The sequence below is a fragment of the Asparagus officinalis genome, chromosome 5 (assembly GCF_001876935.1).
Source record: "Asparagus officinalis chromosome 5, Aspof.V1, whole genome shotgun sequence".
Classification (NCBI taxonomy): Eukaryota; Viridiplantae; Streptophyta; class Magnoliopsida; order Asparagales; family Asparagaceae; genus Asparagus; species Asparagus officinalis.
The window spans coordinates 55,871,248-55,884,261 of NC_033798.1; the positions used below are offsets into that span (position 1 = coordinate 55,871,248).

Genomic DNA, 13,014 nt, shown 5'->3' on the forward strand with positions numbered 1-13,014 from the left:
CTTAAGGAAGTGAGTATTATAAGTATAAATGGATCTGCCCATTTGTCAGCTGAAACTTTGTTCACATTTCCTTGAACATATCATTTAATTCAGATCACATTACGCTCATCAAATGCAATATTGCATTAATAAACTTGCTATATACAATTGAGATTTTCCATAAAAAAAAATACATCTGATATTCCACTAGTGTCGCACTTCGTAAGCTAAGGTAATAGACTCATCAATCTACTCTTAGTTACCATTTTATGGGGATCCCTATAAACACACAAAAACGAACTTCAAGGAAAATTTTCATTTTATTTGAACACTTCAAATTAAAGCTAAACCTTAGGTATATTGTGAGTTTGTGTGAGGTTGGAAGCATTGGTAAAAATCACTGTGCATAAGAGAGTCGGATTGAGAGGAGATGACAACTGTTACTCTGTTAGCTTGTAGATCAAAAATTCTAATTCCAATGTAAGTTCTCAAAATTCTATTTGAGATCTGACATTTCTCCATGCAGCCTAAAGACTTAGGTCTAATATAGACTTGGATTTTCATTACAACACAAAGACCTTTGAGATCCATCTTGATGGTAAGTCTTTTGTTCTTATTAGGAACTTACGCTATTGAAGGATGGCCCAATTTAAAATTGATGGTTTCAAGTTTTTATTTTTTAAGAGACTAGATTGTTTACTTGAAGGTTGATCGGATTTGTTAATGAACCAAGATCATAAGTAGGAAACTACATGGAAATGAATTTGGTATATGGTTCAATTTAGTAAAACAAGTTCACGGTGAGGATTTGAGACAGCTCGAAATCTTGACGCAGATTGAGAAAGCAGCTCTCAAGGAGGAGCCAGAAAGAAATTATAGAAGTGGCTGAATATGAACGACCGTAATAGCTCGAGTGATGTTCAAACACAAGAATGGTGGATTTTTTGGAACATCCAGATAAACTAAGATGCATCAAACTTGACTAAGAAACTCCAGAGAGGCATTGACAAGAAGCTGACACAATGCATGGGTGATAGAAAAATAATCACTGAATGATTCATTGCATGGAATCTAGAAAAAATATGGTACTACTGACCTTTAGCTCTGAGCGAACGCTGTCAAGCACATCTTTGCTCATCCTATCAAAGAAAAGAGTACCCTGTAAATTCACAAACTGTGTTTTAGATCATCCAACTCTGGAATCCTTAGGAAATTTTGTAGGAACAGGGGAAAATTGTAGAAAATAATTTCACTTTTTTTACACTTAAATTCCATATGAACTCTGTAGGAATAAAACATTTTTATCAACTTAAAAGAACAATCATGTGCTAGAACAAAATAGATTATGCAACCTGCAAATGGTCAAATTCATGCTGAAACACTCTTGCAGGAAGGCCCGATAAATTGACTTTAAACTTAGCACCTGTTATATCTCGAGCATCAATTTTGACAGATGCAGGTCTCTACAAGGATACAACAAACATCAAAAGATTAGCTTTCAATAATAGCGTGTACAGTAAAGAACAAATTATAGTTTTATGAATTGTCATTTGGACCAGAAAATCAACTGCAGGATGATTGTTCTGTGACAAAAAGAAATTGTGCATGATAAAGGCAAAACAAATGGTATATTATGGTACAAGTTTTAAGATTGGTTTTCACAAAAATCACCTAGAATTTTATTTCAGAGTAAAATAATATGTAATCGTGTAAAGAAATTGAGGATGTACATGATTTGCCAAATAATGGTGGCAGGGGTACTTCGAGTTGTACTATCATGATCTGCCAAAACTACAAGATGCAATAGCAGAGCATGATATTATACTATGGAAGTACCTTTTCAACTTTTTCAGATGGTGAAATTGAGGAATTCAGTATTCTTACTAGATGAATAGGAAAAGAGAAGTTCCTCAGTTGAATAACAAAATTCATGTGGACTAACCACTGCCTTAAGGAAACATTCCCATTCTCCAAACTGCAGTACGCAGACGGAACATCGGAGAAAAGGTCCCATCAATGTGGGATTTCAGCAATAGGAAAGGGACTCCTAATGCCCAAATTGTGGGAATTAACCAAAATCTCAGATGGCTTAGCAAGTTTGCTCAGAATTTGGTTTTATCAGAAAGAATCAAAGTTCAAACCATAAGACAAAATATGGAAGGAAAAAATAATATGGAACAATTTTCAGCCTCCTCATAAAAATATAGTAGATATTAATGTCGCTGTGAGTTCTACTTGTCAGACATTGACTATTGAATCCACATACTTCTCTTACATCAGAATTTTGTAAGATTTGTTTAATTATAATAGTTATTTAGGAATTCTTAACGTTATATCCTCCTAGTAATGAATCTTTTCTTTCTTATTTCTCAAGTTATGTTATTATTTTCACGATAATCATGGTCAAAACAACTCCAACTGGATTAATAAATGCACTATGATCAAGACAGAAGATAAATAAATCAATCCCCAATTTCTAGTTGACTACTCGCCTTAAACATGATACTCCAAGAGCATGTGCTCCAGAAAGTGCAAAAAGGAAAGATAAATAAAATAAAACTAAAATAATTAAGTTTGGAATTTGGACAGAAATACCAATATGAACTTGGCACATCATGAGAAGATACCATATTGGCATTAAGCCTGTTAACTCTATCCATGCCAGAATCCATGTGCTAGTAAATATAGGCAAACTCTAGTTGAATTCCTGTGGACATGAGACAAATATCCAAATGGCACAAACATAAACAATTAGGTCCATTGTTTTGTGATAATGCTGTCTTCATAGCCTTTAGGAATTACATAAGCTTTTATCCCTTTAGCTAGAACAATCCTATGTTGTAATGAGATCCTTAAAAAAAACCTTTACTTTTACTTTTGCAGCCTTTCAGGATAGCCTGAGAAACTCTACAATCATAACTTGCATAACTAAGGACCTCTTAGAGACAGCTAGAAGAAATCCTTCAGCTGTGTAGCATGTGTAGTTCTACCATGAAGACTTACTCATGTGTGATTCTCGGACACTCATACCGGAAATTGACACTTTCTTGGACCCTCCCTGGAAATGTGCATACTTTTATTCAAATTTGAAACATTTCCTCAACTACATAATACATGTTTAAAATATTTCGTCAACTACAGAAATGTGCATACACTTCTTTATTCATATAACGTGTTTGAGATATCTATTTATTTTCATTTATACACCGAACATAACACTCAAAACTGCTAAAGATTGACTTGAATAACCTAAGTTTTAATATGTCTCACATTTTGTATAAAGCTGGAGGTTAAATCATATTCCTTTTGCAAAGTCATAAATATGTATAGTAGGTCAAAAAAATTAGTATGTATGTCCACAGTATATGTTTTATATCATTAAAAATGACTGCTAGAACCTTGGATGCATGAACATGTCTTTGTATGCAAGTCCCTCCCTCCCACCCTCCCTCCTCGTGATTATCATTGCACACCCACACAGATACAAACACATTCGCACGCACACACACATACATACATACATATATACATACAATATATATTATTTTAGTCTTAATAATCTTGAAAATGCCTAGAAACTTGTGCGGTTTGCTGGCAAGTGATAAGGAGCTCTGACCTGGAGCGAACACGAGTAGAGAAGACAAAGAAGAGGGAAAATGATTTTAGGGTGAAAATATAATAGAAGTCGCGAAGAGTTTTTGTAAAAAGTAGAGGTATTTTGGTCCTTTGACAGCGCTTAGCAAGTGACATCAAGACTAATGATGTTAGTTTTGGGTGTTTTCTGACAGCTTATTAGGGGTAAAGTGAAATTTTCATACTTTTTGGGGGATAAGTGACAAACACCTGACTTATTAGGGGTTATGTGAAATTTTATTTGTATATGTACCTACTTATGTTAGATGTTAGGGTTTTTTCTAGATATTTAGGATCAATTGATGTAAACCACCTCATATTTCCAATTTATATCTAAATCATCTATAAAGGTTTTCTTCCACCAATCAACCACCATACCCCATTTTACTGCTAAAATTTCTTTGAATCCAACAATACATTTATTTCATCTTACGTGTAACGCACACGACCTCTCTTGTTGATGCTCTGAAAGCTCTCCACATGAGATTAAGTGAGGGTATTGTTAAAATTTTAGAGAAATTTAGTAGCAAAGTGGGGTCAGATTGTTGATTTAAAGATAAATTAATTTTGTATGTGGCTGAATTATAAATTGGAAATATAAGATGGTTCCATGAATTGACTGTAAATATAACGTGGTTTACAGGAAAGAACCCTAGATGTTATTGTTGTAAATGAAAACCCTAATCTTATTCATGAGATAAGATGGGCTTATATAGGCCCCTACAACTTACACATAAGCCCCTAAACATATTACTATTTCAACACTCCTCCTCAAGATGGGCGAAAGATATCCACTAAGCCCATCTTGTCACATCCTCTAATCATATCTACTGAGCTAAGCCCCTTAGTCAGACAATCTGCTGCCTGATCCTTAGTTGGAACATGACTTAACTCCAGTAGTCCATTGTCCAACTTCTCTTTGATGAAGAACCTATCGATCTCGATGTGTTTGGTTCTATCATGCTGCACTGGGTTGTTGGCGATACTGATGGCTGACTTGTTATCACACCACAGCTTCATCTTGGCTCCTTGATCCAGCTTCAGCTCCACCAACATACTCTTTAACCACAATAACTCTGTAACTCCTAAGGCCATGGCTCTATATTCTGCTTCAGCTGTTGATCTCGCTACCACCGATTGCTTCTTGCTCTTCCACGAGACCAAGTTACCTCCTACAAAGATACAATATCCTGAGGTGGATCTCCTGTCATCAGCACAGCTAGCCCAATCAGAGTCGCAATAACCCTCGATGTTCACATGTCCATTCTTCCTGAATATCAGTCCCTTCCCGGGGGCACTCTTTAAATATCTCAGAATCTGGTACACAGCGTCCATATGACCCTTCCTCGGATCGTGCATGTAGCGACTCACCACGCTCACTGCAAAAGAGATATCAGGACGTGTGTGACTCAAATAGATCAATCTTCCCCCCAGCCTCTGGTATCTGTCACGATCAACTGGTTCTCCGGCCTCAGCACCTAGTTTGAACTTCTGGTCGATCGGTGTAGTTGCAGGTTTGCACCCTAACATCCCTGTCTCTTTGAGAAGATCCAGTGCATACTTTCTCTGGGATAGGACGATTCCCTCCGCTCCTCGAGCTATCTCTATTCCAAGAAAGTATCGAAGCAAGCCAAGATCTTTCACCTCGAATTCCTTACCCAGTCTTACTTTGAGTTGGGCAATCTCCTTCTCATCATCTCCTGTAATAATCATATCATCCACATATACCGCCAGCATGGTAATGTGGCCTCCACTTCGTCGAAAGAATACGGTATGATCGGCGTTGATCTGCTGGTACCCCATACCAATCATAGCCCTTCTGAATCTGTCAAACCAAGCACGAGGAGACTGCTTCAGCCCATAGAGAGACTTCTTCAATCTACAGACCTTTCCCACTGTCTGATCTGTACCAAATCCTGGTGGTATCTCCATATATACCTCCTCCACTAGATCTCCATGAAGAAATGCATTCTTCACATCTAGTTGGTGTAACTTCCATCCACCATTTATTGCCAGAGAGATTAAGGTCCGAACAGTGCTCATCTTCGCCACCGGTGCAAAAGTCTCATCATAATCGATGCCATATGTCTGACTATACCCTTTTGCCACCAGACGAGCCTTGTAGCGCTCAACTTGTCCATCTGGATTCTGCTTCACAGTGAAGACCCACTTGCACCCAACTGCTCTCTTCCCTTCTGGTAATTTTACTAGCTCCCAAGTGCGGTTTTTCTCAAGAGCTCCTAGCTCCTCATGCATAGCTGCTTTCCACTTTGGATCCTTCTTAGCAACCTGCCAATTGTTAGGTACAGTAACAGAATCCAATGATGCAATGAATGCTCCATGTGCAGGGTGGATATTAGAATATGATATAAATTGGGCAAGATCCCAACCATATCTATCGGGAGGATGTCCCGCATTGCTGCGAGTAGTCCTCCGTACTGATACTGGTGTGGGAGGAGTAAGGGGAGGATTGATATCACCTTGGAAGGAATCTGATGGTGGTGTAGGTGTCTCAGGAGTCGGGACAGGCGTTGATAAGGGACTTGGCACTAGTGGCACTGTAGGTACTGTTTCCGCAAGTTGCTTCCCCTTCCTACTATAGGTAAGTAGCTCCCCCTGAGCCGTGGGCCTAACACCTCTTGTCTCCTTATCTTCTTCTTCTTTATTCTCCTGCTCCTCCTCAACCAGTTCTCCTTCCCAAGGAATCGTTAGAGAAATCGATTTCTCTATATTATTCTCTACATTATTCATCTGCCTCTCACCATTCTCCCCTTCTCGCCTCATACTTCCAGTATTGGGCGAGTCACCAACGGATGAGGGTACCTTCTGTGTGTAATATGGCTCAAATTCACGAAAGTACACATCCATGCTTACGAACAGCCTTTTCTCCACCGGGCTCCAGCAAACATATCCCTTTTGAGTAGCAGAATATCCCACAAAAATACACTTCACCGCTCTAGGGGCAAGCTTCCCGACGGATGGTCTGTTATCCTTCACAAAACACACACAGCCAAATACCTTCAGTGGAAGAATCCCACCATTATCTCCTTTCAATGTCTCACACGGAGACTTCCAATCCAGTACTCTCGAGGGCATTCTGTTGATCAGCGCCGCTGCAGTCAACACTGCTTGCCCCCACAATGTTTCTGGGACATTCATGGAGATCATCATACTTCTAGCAACCTCTAAGAGATGTCTGTTCTTCCTTTCTGCTACCCCATTCTGAGCTGGTGTGTATGGACACGTAGTCTGGTGTTGTATTCCATGAGATGACAAGTATTCTCCAAACACTTTGTTGGTGTACTCTGTCCCATTATCAGATCTCAATACCTTCACCACTGCTCCATATTGGGTCTGAACATTCCTATGAAAGTTTTGAAAGCAGCCAAACACTTCACTCTTATTCTTCATCAGGTATAACCAAGTAACGCGAGAGAAGCAATCAATGAATGTAACAAAATACTTGTATCCGTTCATAGAACTTGTGGAACAAGGCCCCCAAACATCTGAATGTATCAGATCAAATGCATGAGAACTCCTATGATCAGAACTAACATAAGAGCTTCTAGTAAGCTTTCCCAACTTACATGCATCACACACAAGTTTCTCTTTATTTGCTTTCTCAAATAAAGATGGATACAATCTACTTAAAGTACCAAAGGATGAGTGTCCCAAGCGCTGGTGATGAAGCATCAATTCACTCTCGGCACTCATTTCAGATCCTACTCCTGCTTTCTCTACCATTGACACCAAAGCTGAGTCCAGTCCCTCACGATCCAAGTACCACAGTCCATTACTCCACGTGCCAGTCCCAAGTCTCCGTCCTGTCCCTTTCTCCTGGAAGATCACCTTGGGAATATCAAAAGAAACGATACATTTTAGTTGGAGGATAATAGCACTAATGGACAAAAGATTTACTGGAAAGGAAGGAGCATGCAAAACATTGGACAGAGTTACAGAACCTGTACAATTAACAGTACCCTTACCAACCACAGGCTGAAATGTACCATCAGCTGTTTGGATGCTATCTGCTGATGCTAGGTGAGTGTATGACGAGAACTCACTAGCGTTGCCCGTCACATGTCGAGATGCACCGGAGTCGACAATCCATTCTGATGGTCTATTGGGAGACATAGAAGCAAGAGCATGTATGTCATCCGTACATTTGATCGGATGAGCATAAGTAGCAGAGTTGCCTTTGGATGTCTCCTCAGTTCCACTTCTTCTGTCTCCATCTCCTGCTACTCTCTGCTTCCTTCGAAGAATCTCCAGGAGCATATGGTCCTCCTCAGTAAAGACCATCTCAGTTGCTTCCCCTTCCTCTGCTACCATCATATTCGCCCGATTCCCTGCTCCTCTTTCACCTCGTCGACCCCCACGGCCACGACCACGACCTCCGAACTGTACACGTCCACCCGAATCTCCTTCCTTGGGTGGCTTGGTGCAAGCATGCCTTAGATGACCCACCGTGCCGCAGTTGTAGCACTGTCGAGTCTCTCCCCTAGATCCAGTGTTGCTAGAGGCTGCCATTGCTGACTTCACCACAGGAAGTCCACCTGTCCCTGCCTGCAGCCGAATGCGAGTCTCCTCCTGGATCATAGCAGAGACAGCCTCCTCAAGTGTGGGAATCTTCGGCTGAGCTAGTAGCAATGCGATTCGCTGAGCGAACTCTGATGTCAATCCCTTGAGAAACACCATAGTCCTCTCCTGTAGAAAGGCCTCCCGTTCTTTACACCCCGGGTCCTTGCAGCTAGCCCGAGGGGAAAAATGATCATAACCCAGCCACAGACGCTCCAATTCTGTAGCATATTCCTGTACAGTCCTCTCTCCCTGGACTGTGGCGTCGACCTCCCCTTTAATCTGGAATACCCTCAGGTTATTCCCGACTCCGTCATATGTCCTCCTCAACTTCTCCCAGACGTCCTTCACCTTCTCAATGCCATCCACTGTGGCTGCGATCGTCGGGACCAATGAATTGAGAAGCCATATGTACACCAACATATGAGTGGACTTCCACTCATCTCTTCCCTCCGAGTCCTCCTCCGGCTCTGTCACCTCTCCTGTCAGATAACCCTCCAGATTCCTCCCTGCAAGGATGTATCTCACCCGTCGCGACCAGCTCAGGTACGTATTCGGTCCATCAAGCTTCAGATCGATGGTCGGAAGCTCCAACTTCTTCGATGGTTTTGTCGCACTCTCACCAGCCGACAACTTCATTAGCTTCATCAAAGTTGATACCTCCGCGGGGTTCAACTTCTTGATGATCTCCTCCATCGAATAGGCTTCAGACCCACCGCCTGTTCACCTTCTCTTCCAACGCTTGTTGTGTGCAGTAAAAATTTCGGCAGCACCTCTGCCACACAACAAGAGTAGGATCTCAAACAAATTCTCGTTTCTCAGAGGAAACAAGAACCAAAACCAGTTATATATCTCATCGATGTGAGATATAAACTCTTCCTGTCATCAGTTCGAGGACTGAGTCAAGGGAACCCATGCCAAACTCTAGGTCCAGCATAGCGCAGCAAGCGGCGGGCAAAAAAGGGGGGGGGTTCCGGTGGGTCTGAGCAGATCCTACTCCTGCTTTCTCTACCATTGACACCAAAGCTGAGTCCAGTCCCTCACGATCCAAGTACCACAGTCCATTACTCCACGTGCCAGTCCCAAGTCTCCGTCCTGTCCCTTTCTCCTGGAAGATCACCTTGGGAATATCAAAAGAAACGATACATTTTAGTTGGAGGATAATAGCACTAATGGACAAAAGATTTACTGGAAAGGAAGGAGCATGCAAAACATTGGACAGAGTTACAGAACCTGTACAATTAACGGTACCCTTACCAACTACAGGCTGAAATGTACCATCTGTTGTTTGGATGCTATCTGCTGATGCTAGGTGAGTGTATGACGAGAACTCACTAGCGTTGCCCGTCACATGTCGAGATGCACCGGAGTCGACAATCCATTCTGATGGTCTATTGGGAGACATAGAAGCAAGAGCATGTATGTCATCCGTACATTTGATCGGATGAGCATAAGTAGCAGAGTTGCCTTTGGATGTCTCCTCAGTTCCACTTCTTCTGTCTCCATCTCCTGCTACTCTCTGCTTCTTCCGAAGAATCTCCAGGAGCATATGGTCCTCCTCAGTAAAGACCATCTCAGTTGCTTCCCCTTCCTCTGCTACCATCATATTCGCCCGATTCCCTGCTCCTCTTTCACCTCGTCGACCCCCACGGCCACGACCACGCCCTCCGAACTGTCCACGTCCACCCGAATCTCCTTCCTTGGGTGGTTTGGTGCAAGCATGCCTTAGATGACCCACCGTGCCGCAGTTGTAGCACTGTCGAGTCTCTCCCCTAGATCCAGTGTTGCTAGAGGCTGCCAGTGCTGACTTCACCACAGGAAGTCCACATGTCCCCGCCTGTAGCCGAATGCGAGTCTCCTCCTGGATCATAGCAGAGACAGCCTCCTCAAGTGTGGGAATCTTCGGCTGAGCTAGTAGCAATGCGATTCGCTGAGCGAACTCTGATGTCAATCCCTTGAGAAACACCATAGTCCTCTCCTGTAGAAAGGCCTCCCGTTCTTTACACCCCGGGTCCTTGCAGCTAGCCCGAGGGGAAAAATGATCATAATCCAGCCACAGACGCTCCAATTCTGTAGCATATTCCTGTACAGTCCTCTCTCCCTGGACTGTGGCGTCGATCTCTCCTTTAATCTGGAATACCCTCAGGTTATTCCCCACTCCATCATATGTCCTCCTCAACTTCTCCCAGACGTCCTTCACCTTCTCAATGCCATCCACCGTGGCGGCGATCGTCGGGACCAACGAGTTGAGAAGCCAGATGTACACCAACATATGAGTGGACTTCCACTCATCTCTTCTCTCCGAGTCCTCCGGCTCTGTCACCTCTCCTGTCAGATAACCCTCCAGATTCCTCCCTGCAAGGATGTATCTCACCCGTCGCGACCAGCTCAGGTACGTATTCGGTCCATCAAGCTTCAGATCGATGGTCGGAAGCTCCAACTTCTTCGATGGTTTTGTCGCACTCTCACCAGCCGACAACTTCATTAGCTTCATCAAAGTTGATACCTCCGCGGGGTTCAACTTCTTGATGATCTCCTCCATCGAATAGGCTTCAGACCCACCACCTGTTCACCTTCTCTTCCGACCCTTGTTGTGTGCAGTAAAAATTTCGGCAGCACCTCTGCCACACAACAAGAGTAGGATCTCAAACAAATTCTCGTTTCTCAGAGGAAACAAGAACCAAAACCAGTTATATATCTCATCGATGTGAGATATAAACTCTTCCTGTCATCAGTTCGAGGACTGAGTCAAGGGAACCCATGCCAAACTCTAGGTCCAGCATAGCGCAGCAAGCGGCGGGCAAAAAAGGGGGGGGGGGTCGGTGGGATCCGATGGTTGGGGTCGAGGTCAGGTCCGAGGTTCAGGCGCGGCCGACGTGGGGAGAAGGCAGTGGTCGGTGTGCAACCGGTTGAGAGGGGGGGCGGCTAGGGTTAGGGTTTTGGTGGCTCTGATACCATGTTGTAAATGAAAACCCTAATCTTATTCATGAGATAAGATGGGCTTATATAGGCCCCTACAACTTACACATAAGCCCCTAAACATATTACTATTTCAACAGTTATCATATGTTTAGTTATTTGGGTAATTGTGCCAATATCTATACTCGTTTATATAATCCTCCTTATCTCTATATAAGAGAGATCTCACCTTTCGTATACAAAAAGAAATTGGTGAACTACTTCTACTGGTAAGGCAAAAAACAATATGATAAGGCACAAAACAATGTAATATGTTAAGGCAAAAGACATGTAATATGTTAAGGCACAAAACAATGCAAAGTGCCATATATTATTTTAATTTTAAATTAGAATTCCTATATGATGGATTCATTTTCGATTTTCTACATTTCTATTGTATAAAAAAAGTGTGAATCTCTTACCTATATCTCATATCTTAATCCCCTCCTACAGTTATTATCATGCATCTGAAGTAGTAAATCATATTTACCATATAAATTCTAATTTGATTGGTTTCTTTTTCTAGAGTTCCTATAAAAATAGTTACAAGAATTTTCATTTCATTTTAAATTTAAGTTATTATTTATGGATTGGATTTCTTTGTTATTATTTATTTCTAGAGAAACTCAGAAGGTCAATCGCCACAAATTTTTAGCCATGTCAGCCCATTTCAAGTTGTGAGGTGGATATCGATTATCAAAGAAAAAATTGGACAAATTAATCGTATTGTCATTATCTTTTGTAAAAGCTTGCATTTTTTAGATTAATTTTTAAAAAAACCCATGAATTTTGGTGTGTTGCAATGAATACCCTAATTTTTTTAATTCACTAGATCCCCTAACTTTCCTAGTTATTTCACATAACGACTTAAACTTTTTTATTTTACTAAATCCCACCTAAAAATTTCTCATTTAATTCCCTAAATTATCATCATTAACTTTAATCATCACGTTGCAAGCAAATGAATAAAAATAAGATCACCCCTCAGTAATTAAAATTATTCTTTTCATTTTTGGACTAAAATGGAAGTTTCATTTTTTTTTTACATGACATGTTAGCCACATGACACGTTGGAATTGATGGCGCTAATTTTGAGATTTATTGGAATAAAAACTTTTTGGGGATTTATACGTAATGGCCCCTAAAGTTCAAGAGCGTTAGTGGAATAAAAAAATCCTCTAGGCATGTTTTCTTAATTTACTCTAATTTTTTAGGGTAAATTTCATACCCTGCCCCCCTATATTAGCCTTTTTTGAGATAGACCCATAACTAATTTAATTCCACAAAGCCCCCTTAACTAGTTTTAGCACATAACCCCCTTCACATTTTTTATTCCACTGAACCCCTAAAAAGCTTTTCTCTTGTTCCCCTAAAAGAACACCATCAAGTTTAACATGTTAAATGCCAAATATGTGACTAGAAAGATGAATATACCCCTCCGCCTCGAGGGGTATTTCGCCTTTTTTTTATTCACATGCTTGGCACTTAAATACATTGGACTTTATGGTGATACATTAGGGGTTAAAGTGAAAATTCTTCAAGTGTAATTGAATTAAAGAACTTCACAGAGGGGTTACATGCAAAACCCCTCAAAGTTAAGGGGGGGTTTGTGAATTTGAAATAGTTAAAGTGGTTTAATTGGAAAAAAAAACCAAATTTAAAGAGGTTTTTGTGAAATTCACTCTTTTCTTACACAAAATACAATAGCATAATAGAACTTATTAATTCACTCTTTCGAGAATTTATTGAGTTTGTGTTTTGGTGTTTAAAAGAGCTTCAACTTTCAATTCTCTCATTTTGTTCTCACACTTGCAAATCCCAAGCTTCAATTGCAATCTCTTCATCTTGCCATAGGGCTGTTTTAAG

At 41.1% G+C, this 13,014-nt stretch overlaps 1 protein-coding gene across 1 annotated transcript in view; it reads right to left on the minus strand.

Moving 5' to 3' along the window:
* The window catches only part of LOC109843350 (peptide deformylase 1B, chloroplastic), a 35,253-nt gene that overhangs the window by 1,768 nt on the left and 20,471 nt on the right, over nt 1-13,014 (minus strand). Inside the window, exons 4-5 of the mRNA XM_020412285.1 lie at nt 1,332-1,442; nt 1,076-1,138 (exon numbers count right to left, since the gene is read on the minus strand). Coding sequence (XP_020267874.1) covers nt 1,076-1,138; nt 1,332-1,442 — 174 coding nt within the window. The remainder of the gene's footprint in view (nt 1-1,075; nt 1,139-1,331; nt 1,443-13,014) is intronic.